The sequence below is a fragment of the Vitis riparia genome, chromosome 1 (assembly GCF_004353265.1).
Source record: "Vitis riparia cultivar Riparia Gloire de Montpellier isolate 1030 chromosome 1, EGFV_Vit.rip_1.0, whole genome shotgun sequence".
Classification (NCBI taxonomy): domain Eukaryota; kingdom Viridiplantae; phylum Streptophyta; class Magnoliopsida; order Vitales; family Vitaceae; genus Vitis; species Vitis riparia.
This window is the reverse complement of record NC_048431.1, coordinates 8,318,035-8,339,568: the sequence shown is the minus strand read 5'-3', so window position 1 is coordinate 8,339,568 and position 21,534 is coordinate 8,318,035. Positions and strand designations below refer to the sequence as shown.

Here is a 21,534-nt window from a genome sequence, read left to right as displayed (position 1 = left end):
AGATTTACCTGGGGCAGTAAAACATGTGTGTATTCTATATTATCCAAGGTTAGAGAACAGAGTCATATCTTTAAATTTTTGTGTTCTTGCATAGATCATGCTCAAGTTTTTTCAAGCAAAAAATATCTTTGTTTAATTATTAAGAAATGAAAATTTATGCTAACAAGGTACGTAGCATTATGCTCAATTTAAGCTCAATTATTTGAGTAAAAGAACTATAAACTATTAACTTACAATCTTTTTATTCTTATTCCATGAGAGCAATTAAATAAGTTCGTGCCACTTTTCATGGGCATCTTCCAAGATGATTCTCAGTTTATTCTTTTCATTTATGTTTTAATGGGGGTCTAATCAGGTGAAAGAGAGACTGTGGGTCTTTATCACCAGGAATACGAGCTCATGAGGTCGGATGAAAAACACGTCTTTCTTCAATACTTATCTCCTTATCTAAACTTTGAGAATCTTAGTACAATCATACGATATGCAGCCACGCAACTTATGTCTTTTTCCCTAGAGGGGACCGCGGCCCACGCTGATGTTGGGCATCTGACGTACACCACCAACGTCGACTTTGGTTTTCTTCACCCTCAAGGATGGTTAGCTTAACCCTAGTCGACTTAGCTGCTATAAAAGCTGGGCACCAAAGTGCAAAGGCACAGGCTAAAAAATTGTGATCAAAATCAGAAGACATGGATAGCGAAAACGTTGATGGCGTTGCTCACGATTTGGTTTCGCTTCTCACAAGAGAGGATCGGGACTTTCTTGTCCGCAACAATGGCCACCAGGTATTTCCCATCTTCTCTGTTTTTATTCTACCGTAAAAGAAAGCTTGAAAGGAACTATGCGTTTCTAATGAAAAAGGAGCTGAAACAGGTTCTGATTGAGGGGGGAAAAAGAAGCCGGACCCAATTAACCAAGAGTCGTAACTATTGTTAACAGTTTTGAGCAGCAAAGGGTTTAATGGGCCTAAATTCTGTGTTTTGCAGGTTAAAGTTGAGAGTTTGAAGGGGAAGAAAATTTGGCTATATTTTTCAGCATCATGGTGTGGGCCATGTCAACGGTTCACCCCTAAATTAGTTGAGGCCTACAATGAACTCTCCTCCAACGATGATTTTGAAATCATCTTTGTTTCAGGTGATAATGATGATGAGTCGTTCAATGGATATTTCTCCAAGATGCCTTGGCTCGCAATCCCATTTTCTGATTCAGATGCACGAGATCAGTTGAATGAACTGTTCAAGGTGATGGGGATTCCAAACCTTGTGATGCTTGATGAATCTGGCAAGGTTTTGAGCGAAGATGGGGTTGAGATCATACAAGAGTATGGAGTGGAAGCTTATCCTTTTACCCCAGAGAAGTTTGCAGAGCTTGAGGAGATTGAGAAGGCAAAACGGGAAGCACAGACACTGGAGTCAATTTTGGTTTCAGGGGACAGAGACTTTGTGATAGGGAAAGATGGAGTCAAGGTAAGATCTGCTTTCAGTAGATGCGTGAACATCTGTTTTTGGATCTTGGTTAAAAGGTGATGTTGTTCGATGCAACAGGGTGCCCTGTGTCCCTTTTTTCAGTTAGCAATACTCTCCCTCATTATGCTTGTTATCAGTGATAAATTGCTCTTGTTTCAGATTCCCGTGTCTGATCTAGTGGGGAAGAACATCCTCCTATATTTCTCAGCACATTGGTGCCCCCCATGCCGTGCTTTTCTACCAAAACTTATTGAAGCATACCAGAAGATTAAGACAAAGGATGAAGCATTCGAAGTGATTTTCATCTCTAGTGACAAGGACCAGACCTCCTTCGATGAATTCTTTTCAGGTATGCCATGGCTGGCACTTCCGTTTGGGGATAAAAGGAAGGCCTCCCTGAGTCGCACGTTCAAGGTCCATGGCATCCCCTCGCTCATAGCCATTGGGCCAACTGGCCGGACTGTCACAACAGAAGTCAGAAATCTTGTTATGATTCATGGGGCTGATGCTTATCCTTTCACTGAAGAACATATAAAGGAGATCGAGGCGCAGTATGAGGAGATGGCAAAGGGGTGGCCTGAGAAGATGAAACATGCCCTTCATGAAGAGCATGAGCTTGTGCTCACTAAGCGTCGCGTTTATGGATGTGATGGGTGTGAGAAGCAGGGACACTTGTGGTCATTCTATTGTGAAGAATGTGATTTCGATCTCCACCCCAAGTGCGCACTGGAAGAAGACAAAGGAAGCAAAGACGAAGAGATGGAGAAGGCAAGTCCCGGAGAAGGATGGAAATGTGATGGGAGGTGTGTTACAAAGCTTGAGTAAAGTTAGGTCTCTCTTTAATAAATACTCTTGTTGATTTTAAATGTGTGGTTGGATGACTATGGTTTCTAGCCATGTGTGTTTGCTTAATAGCACAATGAGTTTGAGAGGACTCCGTTAATAAAGCCTGAAGTTTTCTTTGGCAGGTGTATAAGACTATGTTACTATAGGTCCTTAATCTTTGATGATAATTAATCATTTGTGATGTGATGAGAGTTGCCATTTGTAATGGGGTGGAGCACCACTAGTGCCGGATGCAGAGGTGATCTCTAGTTTTGTAATACCCAGGTTTTTAATGACACTAAGGCGGTGTTTGTTTTTTTGGCTTTTTGCTGAAAGCAATTTAGGTTGTTTGTTTTTCTACTTTTTCATGACTTATTATAAACTTTTTACTAAATAGAAAAAACCAAAATATGTAGTTTTTTCTAAATAAAAAAAATAACATATTGGTTTTTTTACTTTTTAATACTTAATAGAAATAAAATACTACAAAAACAAACAACCTAATATTTAATACTATTAAGCATTAAGGTTCTGTTTAGAATTAAGTAAAAAAACAAATACCACCTAAGATTCAGGATTAGAAAAGTTTTTATAAAATTGTTAGTCAAATGGTTAAAAAGAATAGATAAGATCCACGTGTTAATATTAATTATGAGATATTTTAGAAAAATTAATAGTTTGAAAATTCTACCACGTCATATGTAAAAAGTAAGACTTTTATAAATTAAATTTAAATTTGAAAAAAAAAATTAATCATCAAATAATTGAGATTAGATTTTGACAATTTGAATATTAAGCATATTGTGAGAATTAATTTAACTATTATGAATTGAATGACTAAATAATTGATAGAACTAAGTTTTAGAATAATGCTTAAATTTTTATTGATGAATAAATATTGATAAAATCAAGGGGTTAAATATTACTATGAATTTCAACTTTTTGTATGTCGAAAAATTATTTTATGTTTAAGAGATTTTATGAAATTGATTTTTTTAATAGTCAATAGAATCATGTCCTAAGTGAATTTTAAAGTCAAAATGTTTTAGATAATTAAAGTCAAATTATATATTTTGAAAATCAAGCTTGTAGTAAATTTAATTAAGAATACAATAATATTTTTTGTAAGACAAAAAATCATAAATTGAGTATAATTTATAATTGCGGAATATGAAATAAAGGATAGTGGTTTAATTTATTAAAAGAGATAAGCATGGTATTTTAAAGTTGTATTAATATATATATATATATATATATATATATATATAGAATGAAGTAGTCGGCTGAAATAATAAAAGAAAGAAAGAAAAGGTCAACTAGGAGCGGAAGAAAAAGGGCTATCAACTTAGGTACGTTAGTGAACCTATCAAACGGTCTTCGTTTTGCCTCAAATTTTAGAAGAATACTATATTCAACACGAGAAACATTCCTATAAAGTCATATTTTAGTTTCAATTGTTAGATTTTTGGATTTGAGGTAAGGTAATTTAACCCTAAAACTTTAATTTATTTTTCTTTTTTGAAAAAAAAATGAAAGATTTGGTTGTTGAAAGATGAATACATGTGTAAACCTCAAAATTTGTCCAAATTTTATCTTTACATTAATTTTGAGTCATTGATTCACTCACCATTTAATAACTTTTATTATTTTATATATCATTTTATTTTATTTTATTATTAATACTTTTATTTTATTATTATTATTACTATTATTTTATTATTTATTTTTTTCTTTTCTCTCTCCTCTCTCCTCTCTCTTTCCCAACCACCCCACCCTCTTCTTCTCTCTCTTCCCGTTCTTTCACCCCCCACCCACCAACTTTCCTTTCCCCCATCATTTTGTCCCAAGATTTTCCTCTGCCGCTTTTTCTCCTCTTTTCTCTCTTCTTTTTCCTTTCCTTTCCCCCCATCATTTTGTCCCAAGATTTTCCTCCTCTCTTCTCTTTCCTTTTTCCTCCGCCGCTTTTTCTCCTCTTTTCTCTCTTCTTTTTCCTATTTTCCACCCTTTTCTCTGCCGCCCCCACCTCCATTCTTCGGTCCTCCTCTCTTCCCATTCTTCCCCCCCACCCCCCCCCCCCCCCCCCCCCACACTTTCATATCTTCTATCTTCTCTGCCGTTTTTTCTCCTCTATTCTCTTTCCACCCTTTTCTCTGCCGCCCCCACCTCCATTCTTTGGCCCCTCATTCTTCTACTCTCTTTTCTCCACCCGAAGACACACATCGCCCATGGATTTTATTTTTTTCCTTCTCTCTCCCCACACTCCACTTCCCTTCCAGGTCGGCCACACACCCACGCTTTCATATCTTCTATCTTCTCTCTCTTCTCATTTCTCCCTTTGGATTTTGTTTTTTTCTTTTCTTTTCCATTTTTTTTAGGTGGCCGAGCCTCCCATTTCCTTTTCTCCTTCCCTCATTTTTTTTCTCTATTTTTTCTCTCGCTCCGGCCGGCAACCCCCTTCCCATCTCATCCGTTCCGTTATTATTATTATTATTATTATTATTATTATTATTATTATTATTATTGTTATTGTTGTTATTTTATTTTATTTTAGTAGTAATTGTTGTTTATGAAATTTGGATTATTGAATTAATATGAAATTTTGGGTTAATTTGTTGTTGGTAGATTAATACATAATTTGATTTCATTTATTGTTAGTGAATTAATTTGAAATTTGTTAATTTGGGTTTGTGGACATATTGTATTTGGTGATTAATTTGAGGATATTTAGATTATATCAATTGCATATTGTTTATTTTGATTTGGGCCTATTGTTAAATTGTTATTTATTTGAGCTTATTGGATTGGGCTTGAAATATTGTTTCTTTTGATCATATATTTTTTTTATGTGGGCTTGTTAATTGATGTGGATTTTGGGGCCCATAATGTGGGTGAGATTTGTTGGATTATTTGAATATTTGATATGAGCTTGGCCAATTTGAATTGTTTAATTTGGACATAGGACAATTGTGGTGCATATTAAACTAGGCTTAGATTATAAAATATTAAATTTAGGTCTAGTAGAATTTATTTTAATTTATCCAATTTTAAGTTTGGTTGATTGTGTTTGTATTTTTTGTTATTAATTTGAATGTTCCGCATTAAGACCTATAGTAATTTGGGCTCATTTTAAATTGACAAAATTTATGGGACTAATTTGAAATTGGGATTTGGGTTTGAATATTTGTTTGGGATTTTATACATATCTAGATATTTACATTTGCGTTGTTTTTGCTTTTGCATTGACTCATTCTGCAATCTGGTTGGTTGAGTATGAATTGATGACACGTGGAGCTTGTTGTAAGTTTGTTTGGGTACATATTTTGTTTACCACTTTTATTTGGTTTTATTTTAATTAACTCTTGTAAATATTTGTTCGTTTATATTTATTGAGTGTGTACAAAATTGAACATCGAACAAATTAGAAATTTTGTTTAAATGGGAGGAAGAATTCAGTAAATATGTTCTAATAAAATACTAATTTCAAAATATCATTTTTAATAAAAGAAAGTTTTTTTTTTTTATGAAAATTCAGAAAAATGCATTTAGAAAAATCCAAAAAAATTGTTTTTAATGACACTGTTCAAAAAAACTTCTTTGTTTAATAAAAATTGTCCAAAAATTGTTTTGTAAATAAAGCTGTCCCAAAAATTAATTTTTAGTAAAATTGTCTAAAAATATTTTTTTTAAACGAATTCTTTTTTTTTTCCTTAATTAAAACAAGATTAAAAGTGTTTTTTAGAAATAGAGAATTTAAATCTTTGTTTTTCCTTTTAATTAAAATTTCTTTTGCAAATAAAGTTGTGTCATTTTAAATAATTTATAAAAAATCACTCTTTTAAATGAAAATGAATCTAAATATTTTTGTAAATAAAATTGTAAAAACTCATTATTTTCTAGTAAAAGCAAGTAAAAATAATTTTTGTGCCCAAATTGAAATTTTGTAATAAATTCTTTTGATACAATAAGTGTAAATAGTTTTTTTTTTAAAAATTGAATACAACTGAAATTAAGAGAATAAATTGATTTTTTTTATAAGTAAATAAATGGAAATCACTAATTCAAAATCATTTTTAATAGAATCCTTTGAAATTTGTTTAAAAATTTTTTTAAATATCTTTTATTTATTTAATTCAATAAATTATTTTGCATAATCCACTTATTATTTATTTTGTGTATTTTGTAATTAGATTTCATCATTGTTTTTGTGCATATTAATTTTCACCATGACTTGTATATTGATTATTTTTCTTAGTATCCATAATTAATTAATTAATTGCCACAATGTCCTCAATTTGTTTAGTAGAGGTCGTATGTATGCAGGCTTAGAAGGGTGCTACGGCTCACCACCATACCTTCCCAATAAGTAACCTGACCCCCGGACCTAGACTTGGTTTTTCACAGACCCGTTTTTTCCTTCAGAAGTCACACTTAGGGTTTTTCTTTCTTATTTTGTTTTTCTCTTTAAAAATAAAAAAAAATTAAGTGGCAACTCCAAGTCTTTTTCTAAAAATCAAATTTTCACCAAACAAAATAAAAAAGCAAGTTTTCGCCATCTAATGGGAACACATCGAGCAAATGCGGGGTCCACAACATGCTTTTTGGATTGTTCTTTATGCTATTTGGAATATGGTTACTATTATGATTAATTTATTATTATTATTATTATTATTTTAGAGGTTTGTGGTGATTTAACTAAAGAAAAATGGTTGTGTTGATTATTGGAAATTATTGAGCATGTTTGGAGTAAATAAAATTATATCTTGGGAAATTGTGGATGATAACATGTGAGTTTATTGCATTTCATATGCATCATGAGTGTGCGAAAGAAAAAAAAAATTGAAGAAATGGTTGTGTGAAATGGAAACGAGAATGAAAAGACCCCAAAAATGGCAAAAATGAAAAGAAAAAAAAAATGAGAAATGGAAGGACCCTAGAAAGAGCGAATTAAAAAGGAGATGAAATCCCTAAGGTGAAAGATCTAAAAGTTTACCCCGAAAAAGCTTCGAATAGGGAGTGTATTTGGGTACAAATGCGTATTCTTTGGTGAAGGCCCGAGAACAACAGCGCATTGTTTGATTACGTATAAGCATTTGCATCATGATTACATTTGAAAGAAGGATTTGTATTATTTATCAATTGTATGTTTGAATATATTATTCGAGACTAAAATGACTAATTTATTTTGTAAATTTAGAATTGTTGATATGCTAGACATATGATTGAATAAAAAAAGTGATAATTTTGATCAATTTAAATTTGTATGGTTGATGTTTCATTTAATAATGTAAATGTAATATTATAGTTTGACATATAATTGTGTTTTATTGACTTAGAATTTCTAGCTCATTTGGGTATAAAACACCCTACTGAGCAATGTAAAAATGTTCACCTCTTTATTTTCTAAAATTTTTAGATGCAGATATAGTTTTTTAGGAACCACAAAAAGATCAAAAAATGTTCCAAAAAGCCTCAGAAAGTAAATAATAATAATAATAATAATAATAATAATAATAACGGTTGTTTTTAATTTATATTACCTTTTGGCATGTACTAATTTGAGTTATATGAACTTTTCTAACTTAAATTATACTTTGTTAGTTCGTAAAATATTTTTGGAAATATTTTTTTGCTTAGAGACTAGTGTAAATATTTGGGTTATCATCTTAGACAGTAAGATTGATAGGTGGATTTATTGTACTTGTGAAAAGATGATGGTTGGTTTTGGAAAAAAAAAAATCATTTAGTATATCTTAACTTAATAGATTTATTTGGGATTAGATGTTTATTTATTCAAAAAAAAAATCAAGTTATCAGAATTGACTGTTAGCATGGATGGGAGTAATCCTTAGGGTCAAACATTTGACCTAGGGTCATGATTCAAATGTTGGGTTCCCAAGAATTTGAGGCGTTACAAATTGTTAGAAGAAGCAAATATAATTTTCTCCCAAGATCGGTGATTGCTTTCTCTAATTGTCATCGCGTAATGGTGATGATTCGATGTAGAAATTCATGACCTCAAGCTATGACATCTCTGATGATTCTCTTATCAATGTCATTATGGAGATGTATGTGATGTTCATCTATGAAAAAAATGGTGCTCACTATTACAAAGAATGATATATTCTCTGTTGAAGCTCTCCAGAACCAATATGCATCAATGGAGATCTTCCTCAAAAATGTCGGTGTGAAGATGGTAAGCTACAAAGTTGGACGATTATCAGAAGCCCCTAATTCTCCTGGAACCCTAGAAGAAAAATGTTTAGTTCATTATCCTTCTCTAACAAGAAATGAAACCTCCAAAATCCTCTCAAGACAGTTGTAGCTTCCCTCAAAAAATCGAAGAAATGGTTCAAATGCATGCTCCCGAGAACTCTCTCCTAATGCACGACCTCATCCACTCCAATTGTGTGACTCTTCCTTGATCCTCTTGAAGCTCCTGGAGATTTCTAGAACCCCTGAATAAAGATCTTGTGAGGTTGTGATGTACACCCGTAATGCATGCAAGTGACCCTAGTTGATTCCTCTTAATGGAATCCTCTTTCATGGTTGACACGTGATGGCATAATGGAGAAGCCTCTAATGCCACATGATCCTCCTGGCTGAAGTCCTTTCCCTTCTCCAAATGTATGGTGATATGATTTTCAAGTTTGACTCTCCTTTTGATCCATGTTCCACAGCCAACTTGAAAAACCATAATGATCCTTTTGTTAGTCACCCATGAAGCAGCAATTCCAAGCAAGGAAGACTTAAGTTTGTTGTATAGTCCTCGCCAACCTTCATTTCTTATGACCTCACAAAAAATGTAAATAAATATGTCAATGATCCACTATTATCTAAAAAAATTACTTATATAAAGTTCAATGGTTAATCTTCATGCCACACAAAATTAAGAGGAAGAAAAGGAAAACAAAAAAACAAAACTCATGCAACTTGAAATTCAAGGACCAAAATCATAAAATAGACCAAAATTAATTTTCACATTTCAAAATCAAAACTCATAAAATCACAAATTAGAGTACCACTCATATGTAGCCAAAGATCGAAAGCCAAATCTCATGCAATCAAATAGCCCTCACACAACAAAAAAAAAACTCAAACTCATCTAATCCTAAAACTAGATGTCATATCTTAATATACTAAAAGAAACTCAATCAAACAAAATCCTAAAACATCAAAGGTCACAAAGCAATCACATTGAGGATCCCTAAAAAATTCCCCAATATATCTCCAAAGATAGTGGCCAAAAAGTCACATTGGACCACCAATCAAGACTAAAAAATAGCTCAGAAAATTTCCATAAGTGTACAATAGGAATATTGCTAAGATGACAAAATAGAGAGTCTACACTTATCCATAGGCCAAAGTCTCTTGTTGACTTTAACATAGACTTAATATCCTCTTAAGGTTGAGAGTCCATGTAGTATAGTAATTTGGTGAATCATGACAATCGATAGCCTTATATCATGATTCACTATAAGTTTTGTCCAATGTGCATCGCATACAGTAGTGCACTCACTATAGGAAATACATCTTGATGGTCAAGACAAGTCATCCTTCCAATTAGAAGGTAGTGCACTATGTCTTTATTAGATTGCCTAAATCCATGAACTGACTATGAACAACTTATCTACTAACAAAGAACCCATGATTTGTATCATCCGTACAACTTTTAATACATCCAAGTCATATACAATGTAAGAGATATAAGTTGAATCCTCAAATCAATGTCAATGAAAGAAAATGAATAGCCTAGTGATAATGAAGTCTAACTTTATTATATTATGTTTTGTTTTTAGAGGTTCAATCCCAATAGTACAATAGTCCATTTTGAAGATATTATTTTACCATGATTATGAATTATGGTTATTATGAAATATGAACAAATTTACATGAAATGTTATCTTGCCCTTTTATTTTTTCTACGTAGATCTTTATGTCATGAGATAGTCAGTATGGTAATTATGTCTATTTATCTAATAATCATGTTGAAATGGATGGGTGTCATGGCAACCAATTATTTCAATTTAACTAGTTGTGATATGATCAAATTAAGGAGCACAATTGATAATACATTTCCATAATTCATGTGATTGCAAACATTTATATTGATGTTGATGGTATGTTTCTATTAAAATATTTCAAGTATGTTATCATAGTTCATATAAGGCTTTCTCAAGTTAAGTTTGTTGTTAAATTTTATTTAAAAATATTTTATTGTAAAGATATTATCCTTAAACTTTCGCATCATAACTCTCTAATGTTTTTTTAGTGAGAAGTCTGATTGTCTAACTCTTGAGGTAGACTCAATAATAGAGGGCAAGCTATACGGCATCCAACTGAGCAACTTTCTTTTATATATGTTTTTAGAAATGTAATTCTTTTGAGCGCTTTTGATTCATTTTAAATTTTAATAAAGCCATAAATCCTAGTGTTGATGCAGGGTCAACTGAGGTTAGATCCTCCTTGAGTTGTGCCCCTCAGAGCTCTTGCCCAATGATGGGAAACTGGGTGAGAGCTTATTCCCTGCATAAAGGATGTCCGGACAGGTGGTCCGGGCATGCCCCTCCGAAACTTAAGTTAGACAAAGACAAGTCAGACTCTTTCAGGGAGAGAATGAGTGGGTCGGTTCTAGTGCACGTACCTAAATTATGCTTCAGAGGGAACTTTTTATAGTGCTTAGGAGAAAGCTACTGTAGTGTTGACTAAACACTTTGACCTTCTCTGTAATGATGGTTGCCCTGTAGGTAGTAGGGCAATCATTACAATTTTGGGCGGCCTGCAAGTGTCGTTAGAAGTTGTGTCATGATGTTAAATCATGCACTTGTCTGTCCCTTCAACTTGCTGGAGGTATGGGGTAGTGGGTGATAATTAATTGACATGGATGTGAGGATTGGGGGAGATCCCATCAACCACTTCCATGTTAGATGGAAATGATTACATGTAGCAAGAGGGACTTAAAGGCTGGCTGGAAAGTGTCGTCCACTTAGAGAGTCCGGTGCCATTTGCCATATGTCTGTGTGGTTCGGATGGAAGGTTCTGAACACTGTGGCAGTTATCCGGGCAATACCGAGGAAATGTGACACGTGGAGAGGAGTCCCCACACCTAGTGCTTCCAATACTTTTATCTTTGTCTTTATATTTTTCTAAATCAACTTCCTTTGTCTATCATTGTCTTAGTGGCTTTATATTTTACCTATTTGAGATAGCGATTTCACATTCGATCAAGATGAGTAGCCAACTCACCATCTTTCTAGCAAGTCCTTTTATTCAAGGTTACTATAATAGATATCAAGTGTTTGGTTATAGGCTCTGTCAACTTTGTACCTATGTTGCTATCACACCCCAATTTCTTGAACTATGGTTTAGTTATAATACAATGGGATTAACCCATAAATCTAGAATTTGAAATGTAAATTAAAGGATAATAATATAATGTGTAATATGGTACGTTAATCATTTATTTTCATATTCAAAAATTTTAATTTTAATGTACAAGTAACGACAAATTTTTTTATTTAAATATATATTTCCAAATAATAACAATAGCATAATACTTTATTTTGTAATTTTTGAATTTAAAATTTTACTTCTTTTAAAGGTTTAGATAACATGGCCTAATTGAGAGTTTTCAAATGTCCTATATGTTATCTTAGCTATGCGAAAATTTCACTAAATATAAAAAACATATCATTTTTAAGTCTATCAATTTACTTGGAATTAGATTCTAAAAGTATTTAAAATGTAAACATATATGAAAAGTAGTTTTGCTTCATGTGGACTTTTTGGCCAATATATTATATTTACATCTAGAAGCTATGACTTGTAAAGTTTTGCGCCTTAAAACTGCAGTTCTAGTCGTATTCTAAAATTATGGTTTCTAATTTTAATTGAAATTACTGTTTCAAACTCATTTAAAGAGGGGGAGAAGGAAATGGAGCTACTTTGAACAATGCTCCGAAGCTCCAGATGATACCAATAAGTTATGTTTTTAATGGCGTCTAATGAGGTGAAAAGAGAGGATGTGGGTCTTTTTCCCTAGGGGGAACCGCGGCCCGCGCTGACGTTGGGCATCCAACGTACACCACATACGTTGACTTTGGTTTTCTTCACCCCTATGGCTTCTGGATGGCTTAAGTCTAACCGACTTAGATGCTATAAAAGCTGGGCACCAAAGTGCAAAGGCACAGGCTAAAAAAATTGTGATCAAAATCAGAAGACATGGCTAGCGAAAACGTTGATGGCGTTGCTCACGATTTGGTTCCGCTTCTCACGAGAGAGGATCGGGACTTTCTTGTCCGCTGCAATGGCCACCAGGTATTTTCCATCTTCTCTGCTTTTATTCTACCATAAAAAGAAGCTTGAGTGGTACTAAGAGTTTCGAATGAAAAAAGGAGCTGGACGCCCCCAATTAACCAAGAGCCCAACACCCACCAACGCTTAAATCACGGAAGAGTTGTGACTATTGTTAACACAGTCTTAAGCAGCAAAAAGTTCAATTGGCCTAATAGTATTAATTGCTTTTGAGTGATCCAGAAGGGAATTCATCGGCTAAATTATGTGTTTTGCAGGTTAAAGTTGAGAGTTTGAAGGGGAAGAAAATTTGGCTATATTTTTCAGCATCATGGTGTGGGCCATGTCGGCAATTCACCCCTGAATTAGTAGAGGTGTACGATGAATTCTCCTCCAAAGGCGACTTTGAAATCATTTTTGTTTCACGTGACAAAGGCGATCAGTTGTTCAATGAATATTTCTCCAAGATGCCCTGGCTTGCAATCCCATTTTCTGATTCGGACACGCGTGATCACTTGAAGAAATTGTTCAAGGTGAGGGGGATTCCAAGCCTTGCGATGCTTGATGAATCTGGCAAGGTTTTGAGCAGTGAGGGAGTTGAGATCATAAAAGATTATGGAGTGGAAGGGTATCCTTTCACAGCTGAAAAGATCAAAGAACTGAAGGAAAAGGAAGAAACGGCCAAGAAGGAACAATCCTTGAGATCCATCTTAGTCTCACAATCCCGCGACTATGTAATTTCAACTGATGGAAAGAGGGTGAATTTCATTGACAGTGCTTTTTGTTCAAGAAATAGTTTTTCTCGCATCTATGAATTTGAACATGATTCATATTGTTTCTTCCTGGTCTGAATTTCTTCTTAAACTATTTCAATACAAGGTGCCTGTGTTTGAACTAGAAGGGAAGTTCGTTGGACTGTATTTCTCATTGTCTTCCTCCAAGCCACGCCTTCAATTTACTCGAACGCTAGTGGATGTTTATAAGAAATTAAGGGCGAAGGGGGAGAGCTTTGAAATTGTCATGATATCGCTTGATGATGAGATGGAATCATTCAAAACAAATTTTGGTAGCATGCCTTGGCTTGCATTGCCCTTCAAGGACAGGAGCTGTACGAAACTAGCTCGCTACTTTGAGCTCTCAGCCCTGCCCACTTTGGTTGTTATTGGGCCAGATGGAAAGACTCTTCACTCCAATGTTGCCGAGGCAATCGAAGAACATGGGATTCAGGCATACCCTTTTACCCCAGAGAAGTTTGCAGAGCTTGAGGAGATTGAGAAGGCAAAACGGGAAGCACAGACACTGGAGTCAATTTTGGTTTCAGGGAACAGAGACTTTGTGATCGGGAAAGATAGAGTCAAGGTAAGATCTTCTTTCAGTAGATGCGTGAACATCTGTTTTTGGATCTTGGTTAAAAGGTGATGTTGTTCGATGCAACATGGTGCCCTGTGTCCCTTTTTTCAGTTTGCAATACTCTCCCTCATTATGCTTGTTATCAGTGACAAATTGCTCTTGTTTCAGATTCCCGTGTCTGATCTAGTGGGGAAGAACATCCTCCTATATTTCTCAGCACATTGGTGCCCCCCATGCCGCGCTTTCCTACCAAAACTTATAGAAGCATACCAGAATATTAAGGCAAAGGATGAAGCATTCGAAGTGATTTTCATCTCTAGTGACAGGGATCAGGCCTCCTTTGATGAATTCTTTTCAGGTATGCCATGGCTAGCACTTCCCTTTGGGGACAAAAGGAAAGCTTCCTTGGGTCGCACCTTCAAGGTCAGGAGCATCCCCAAGCTCATAGCCGTTGAACCAACTGGCCGGACAGTGACAACAGAAGCCAGAAATCTTGTTATGATTCATGGGGCTGATGCTTATCCTTTCACTGAAGAACATATAAAGGAGATCGAGGCGCAGTATGAGATGGCAAAGGGGTGGCCTGAGAAGATGAAACATGCCCTTCATGAAGAGCATGAGCTTGTGCTCACTAATCGTGGCATTTATAGATGTAATGGGTGTGAGAAGCAGGGACACTGGTGGCCATTCTATTGTGAAGAATGTGATTTCAATCTCCACCCCAAGTGCGCACTGGAAGAAGACAAAGGAAGCAAAGAAGATGAGGAGAAAGCAAGGCCTGGAGAAGGATGGAAATGTGATGGGGTAGTGTGTTCCAGAGCTTGAGTTAAGTTAGGTGTGTCTTTAATAAAAGCTCTAATTGATTTGAAATGCTTGTTTGGACGAGTATGGTTTCTAGTCATGTGTTCGCTTAACAGCACTATAAGCTTGGGAGGACTCCATTAATAAAGCCTGAAGTTTTCGTTTGGTAGGCGTATAAGACTATGTTAGTCTAGGTCCCCAGTCTTTGATGATAATTATTCATCTGTGATGAGTGCTGCCATTGTAATGAGGTGGAGCACAGCGGAATAGATATGTCATACATTGCGATCTGTCTCATAACTAGCCTTTTACATAGACGTGTTGCACCATTCACAGCGCTGGGCAAAACTCTTGTTTATATTGCTGACCGAAATGTAGCCTTAGTAGTCGGTTCGCGCAACTTAAAACATTCAAGATTATCGTTCGCCCTGATTTAATTAAAAATAAATTGTAATTTTTTTTTTGGATAGATAATAATAACAACACTACATATAATATATGCAATGCACACGTAATACGTTTTCCTATAATTTTATTTGCAAGCACATTTCACAATAAAAAAAAAATATATATATATATATATATATATATATATATATATATATATATATATATATATATATATATATATTCGAAATGTTTCGGGATGAAAATAAAAATTAAAGAAAATTTTGAAAATTTAACTTATTTGAGATACTACATTGCATGTACTTATACATTATAAAAAATAACAAACATCATGAATTTTTTATTATCTAAAGATACAATTTGGGCTATCGGATTGGGTTGATGATTAAAGCCCAAACTCGAAGTACAACCCAACTTGATGTTCAACCTAAGTTGGTCAATCCAAACCCATTTAAGCTCATTCTTCTAAACTAGGGTAAGGTTTAAATTAGTAAATATGTTTTCAACTTTATCAAGTTAATAAGCATTATATACTATTAAGATCCATCAATTCCCTAAACATTTTGTAAATAAATTTATACTAATAAATAAAAATCTATTAATAACATCCATTTAACTAGAATTTTATAACCTTTTCAAATATATCAATATACAAATTTATAACGTTCATTTACTTAATTAATTAATTGGCTATAATGAATACAATGGAATTAAAGCTTTAAAATAGCACCAAAAAACAAAAGAACATCGCGTTTTAGAGCTATTTCCAAGTCAACAATCAAATAAAATGGTAAAAGTTATATCTTCTATATATTTAAAAATGAAATTTGAATTTCATAATTTCACATATTATTAGTGGTTATAGATTACACTTCTAAATAGGCAAAAGCTTTGCAGCTCAAGGAAGTGGATAATGAAATAATTGTCAACTTCATTCTAATTAATATCATATATTAATAAGGTGTCCCTCATTATAATATCATTACTAATAACCGAAAATGTTCTACAACACCTTAACCAAATACATACCCTCCCAAGCTACTTTATACTCCTTTGTGTGCAATGTGGAAACTATGCTTTCCCTTAAACATCATATTCTTTCACTTAGAATCACCACCCGCTAAGGCTTGATAACCAAAAGAATACACATCTTCAACTTTTAAATTTTCCATATTGAAAACACTTGATGAAAAGAGGCTTCAGCCTTAACAAAGAATGGAATTTTATCAAACATTTCTCTCTAAAGATTTTAACAAAAAAGTATGATTTTTACCCATTTCAAGTGGGAGACTTAACCCCGATTTGGTTGTTTTTTAGAACTATTTTTTGTTCTTGAGGACAAAAAACTTTTTTGAAAAGTGGCATATCCCCTTGTTCTTATTATTCTCCATGTTTCCAAAATGTCTTTTTTTAGAAAACAAAAAAAAAAAAAAAAAATCTTTGTTTTCCTTATTTTTTCACTGTTTAGAGAACAAAAAGAGAATACTTATTCTGTGTCTATAATATGTTCTCATTTTCCCTCCTGTTACCTATGAAACAATCTTCGTTTGCCTCATCTTCTCTTGTTCCAGAACTTGCATCAATATCAGAAAGTATCCGATTTCCTTGTTTCCATTAGTCCCCTCATCTTCCTCGTATTGATTAGCCATAAAATCTGATCTACTTCTATCGGAATTATCAACTTCATCAATCCCAGTTTCTAATTATCAAATTTACTTACTGGGTACAATCCAAAACCCTCTAAGAAGATTTAATCAAAAAATAAGGAGAGTATAATTTACCTCCCCATTTTCCACAATCTGCACATCATCACCCTGAATCATACCAATTTGCTTCACCCATGAAATGAAAGTGATCTTCTTTGATAATTCACAATATTCAAGTCATGATGAGGACGAGCAATCCTCACACATATCTTGCAATTCAACCAATTTTTTATGATTCCAACAGTACCCTAGTTTCAAAATCTCTGTAGTGTGGGCTTCACATAGAAGACCCCTGTAAGAAGTCTTGCCTTTCTCAAGCTCGAAAAATGTGATCAAGCCTAGAACACTAGAGGTAGGGTCTCTTGAGGAAGAAGTAGTCTACAAATTTCACGATTAAATAAGAGGGGAAAGAGAGTTGAGAAGAAATTAGAAGAATGATCAAAATCCATTCAAGAACATCATAGATGAGAATACGCATGATCTTATATTTGTTTTGACGCAACATCATTGCAAACTTGCTTGTCGCAATTGACGATGACGATGATGACCTGTTCTTGATATTTACAGAGAAAAACTTAGATTATTTTGAGGGATTATGAAAAGCATATGGAGAAGTGGCTCTATTTTTCAGACTAAGAAAAGTGATATGACGGGAGAGATATCCAAGGAATACTCGAAAGATGAGAAAAAAAGTAAGAGAACAAAATATTTATATATTTACAATGTTAAGTTTATTGAAAAAAAAAACTCAATTAAAAAAAAATACAACTTCTTTTTTGTTTTACTTATTTCGAAAAACTCTTTTTATTAACTCAATCAAACATTTTTTTTTTAAATTTTTCAGAATTTAGTTGCTAAACATAATTTTGTTTCTAAAAACACAAAAAACTATTTTTAAAAATCATTCTTAAAAACTGTTTTCCAAAACAGTTTTTAAAACGCTAATTAGACAAGCCCTTAGTATTTGCTATTTAAATACTAATAAGCACTATCTATACAACCAATGGAAAGTTCTTTATATAATGGGATTAAACTATATTGTACAACAGTCTATTTTGAGGAAATTATTTTACCATGATTATATATTATAGTTATTATGAAATGTAAACAAATTTACATGAAATGTTATCTTGCCTTTTTTTTTTTTCCTCCGTAGATCTTCAGGTTGTGAGATAGAGAGAAATTTTAGTAATTATTTCTATTTATCTAATAATCATGTTGAAATGGATGTGTGTCATAGCAGTTGATTATTTCAAATTAACTAGTTGTGATATGATCAAATTGAGGAGCATGATGGATAATACATTTCCATAATTCATATGAGTGCAAACATATATATAACTGTTAATGCCATGTTTCCATTAAAATATTTCAAGTATGTTATCATGGTTTATATAAGGTTTTCTCAAGTCAAGTTTATTATTAAATTTTATTTAAAATTATTTTTACTATAAAGATATTATCCTTAGACTTTGGCATCATAACTACTCATTGAATTTTGTGTTTTTTGAGGTAAGACGTCCGAATACCCAACTCTTGAGGTAGATTTGGCAATAGAGAGCAAGCCATAAGGCATCTCAGAGAGCAACTTTCTTTCATATATGTATTTGGATGTGTAATTCTTTTGAGAGCTTTCAATACATTTTAGATTATAATAAAGTCATAATACCTAGTACTTCTAATAATTTTTATTTTAGTCTGAATATGTTTTAAATCAACTTCCTTTGTCTACTTATCATTATTTTAGTTGCTTCATATTTCATCTATTTAAGATAGCAATTTCACCTTCAATCAAGATGAGAAGTGAATTTACCATCTTTCAAGGAAGCCCTCTCAATCAAGGTTTCTATAATTTATATGAAACATTTGGTTATAAGTTCTGTCAACTTTATACCTATTGTGTTGTTACACCTCAATTTCTAAAACAATAGTTTAATTATAATACAACGGGGTTAACCCATAACTCTAAAATTTGAAATGTGAATTAAAGGATCATAATATAATATGTCTAATATGGTGGATTAATAATTTATTTTCATATTCAAAAATTTTAATTCTAATGTACAAATAACAACTAGTTAAATATATATGTCTAAATGATAACAGTAAAAGAATACTTTATTTTGCAATTTCTATATTTAAAATTTTGCTTTTAAAGTTTAGATAACATGGTCTAGTAGAGAGCTTTCAAATATGTCTTGTATGTTATCATAGTTGTGCAAAACTTTCACCAAGTATGAAAAATAAGTCATTTTTAAAAGTTTCAACAATTAAGATAAAAAGTGATATAATTTGTTGTTTTCATGTTGGTGATACTCAAAATAATTTTTTTCTAAGTTTTTACTTTTATTAATTTACCTAAGCAAACTTTTTTTTCAAAGAAATTCAATAAAGTTTGTCAATTTATAACTAAAAGAGGAAAATCAAATTTTAATTTACTTAGAATTAGATTTTGAAAGTATCTTTACATGATTCAAATGATGGGTATTTTGTTATTTATATTATAAATTTAAAGTAAATGAACAATCATTTAAATATTTACAATGTAAATGTAAATAAGCAAAAGACAAAGTAAATAAACACCACACAACACACCCCAAATAGTGCACTTAATGCACCTCCATCAGAGTACACCACATAGCACACCACACAACGCATTTAACCAACTTTTGCACATAGATCACACACAGTGCACTTAACACGCCTCCAACACAGTGCATGACATAGCACATTTAACCAACCTGCACACCCGAATCACCAATGGTGCATTGAGACTCTAAATTGTGTGTCAATCTCCAATAGCACACTCAAATTACATTAATGCACCTTCCCAAATTAAAATAGTGTACCTATTATACACACTTGTAACTTAAACAGGGCATCTTCAACTAAACTCAAATAACACACTTTTCAAAATAGCACACCTCAAAATCAAATTGTCTACCTCTCCTCTACACTTAAACTCAATAGTGCACTTTTAAATAAACCACAAATTGTGTACTTTAATCACAACACACCTCCAAGTAATATTGTGCATCTCTCTAGCACTCCAACTTAAACAGCGCACCTTTTTTAACCTCAAAAATAAAATAACTTTGTGCACCTTCAATTAATACACTCATACCCAAGCTTACTTGCACTATTTTCTCCCCTGTTTTTAACTTAGTGCTTTTCAATTATCTAAAACTTAGTTTTTCCTCCATTAAAAAACCCTTAACACCATTAAATGATTTTTGTACTACTATAAGTAAATTAAATCTATTTATTTGACTAATGAACATGCCTAAAAATAATCAAAACATTTCCAAACCAAAAATACTAAAACTTACATTTTTATTCATTCCATTAAACACTATACATCCATTCAAGTTCTTATATACATATTTACATATTACAAAACTCTTCCATCATCAAACTTCTATATATAAAATATACAGTCTTTTTTATCCTAAACTAGAGCACAACCTCAATGTGCTCTTTTCCAACTTGATTTGTAGAAAACCATTTTTATAAAAGTGATGAGCCACAACTTAGTAAGGAAGGGTTTAGTTATCACAAAAAGAATTTATAAAACACTTTTATAAAATATTTGCACAACTTAGAACAACAATTCATATAAATCACATATTTTCACTTCACATATACAGTTATATCATATCTAGCAATAGATATTACTCCATAAGCCGTTTTTAAACAAGCTCTTTCCACAACTTCTTAACGGTTATATATTGACTGAAAAGTGTTCTGAGGCTCTCACCTAGGAACTTATGTCCATTGCCCACATTAATCTACGCATGGACTTTCCTAGGGATGTTTTGAGTTTTTCACCCCAAGATGTTTTACCTTCATTTAAAGACTCTCACCCAAGGACTATTTTCTTTTTACTTTTTACCTTTCATTCAAGCCACCCATCATAGTGTCTTTTTTACAAATTGTACTAGTGCTTTTAGTATCTTTCTATATTGCTCAATTGTATCAACAAGTTAGTTTTAATAAGAACAAAACATATCTCAACAAAACAAAGTATATTTTAAACATGAGTAACAAATTGGTACAATAACTCTTGTATTCAAATATAATGCACATTCAAAAATTTTACATGTACACATACCATACTACCCATTAAATCGCATTCAAACTAGATTTAACAAAAAATTTCATCCAAGTTTTTCATAAATAGTTAAAAAAAAAAAAAAAGGTTTCAAAAAATTTTCTTACCTATTACATTAACTTGATTAAATTTAGTTTTCAGATTTTTCTTTGATTTCAATTGAGTTTCTAGTTTCTCAAAGAACGTTTTGTTATATACATTCTAATTCATCTCAAAAATGGAGAGATTAAAGCTAGTAGTCAATTATCTTCAAGAAGCTACTATTGGATATGAAATTTTAAAACAACCTTGTGTACTACAATTAACTGATTTCTCCTATCTATTTCAACCCCTTTTTAACTGAATTTTAAGGTGGCAAATGACTCTATGTCAGTCAAGCAATTAGTCACTTACTAGTCAATAATTTTCAATTATCCATTCAAACAAACAATTGACTAAGTTGTCAGTTTACTACTTCTAGGAAAAAATTTAGAGAACCACCACTTATTGTTAATCATCTTTCAATTAGCTTAACAAATTTATTAACAAACTAACCAATTCCTTTAATTTATTCACCAATCAATTTGCTAATAAACAT

General features: G+C 32.6%; 2 protein-coding genes across 2 annotated transcripts; both read left to right on the top strand.

The window, feature by feature from the left end:
- The first annotated feature begins 648 nt into the window (after positions 1–648).
- LOC117916806 (probable nucleoredoxin 1) lies at positions 649–2,610 on the top strand. Its single transcript, XM_034832986.1, has 3 exons — positions 649–785; positions 987–1,466; positions 1,626–2,610. The coding sequence occupies exons 1-3, from the start codon at positions 690–692 to the stop codon at positions 2,289–2,291; spliced, it is 1,242 nt and encodes a 413-aa protein (XP_034688877.1). The 5' UTR covers positions 649–689; the 3' UTR covers positions 2,292–2,610.
- A 9,538-nt stretch (positions 2,611–12,148) lies between these two features.
- On the top strand, positions 12,149–15,018 carry LOC117916797 (probable nucleoredoxin 1). The gene is made up of 4 exons (XM_034832974.1): positions 12,149–12,605; positions 12,860–13,339; positions 13,461–13,940; positions 14,100–15,018. Exons 1-4 carry the CDS (start codon positions 12,510–12,512, stop codon positions 14,754–14,756), a joined length of 1,713 nt encoding a protein of 570 aa, XP_034688865.1. The 5' UTR covers positions 12,149–12,509; the 3' UTR covers positions 14,757–15,018.
- The last annotated feature ends 6,516 nt before the right edge of the window (positions 15,019–21,534 follow it).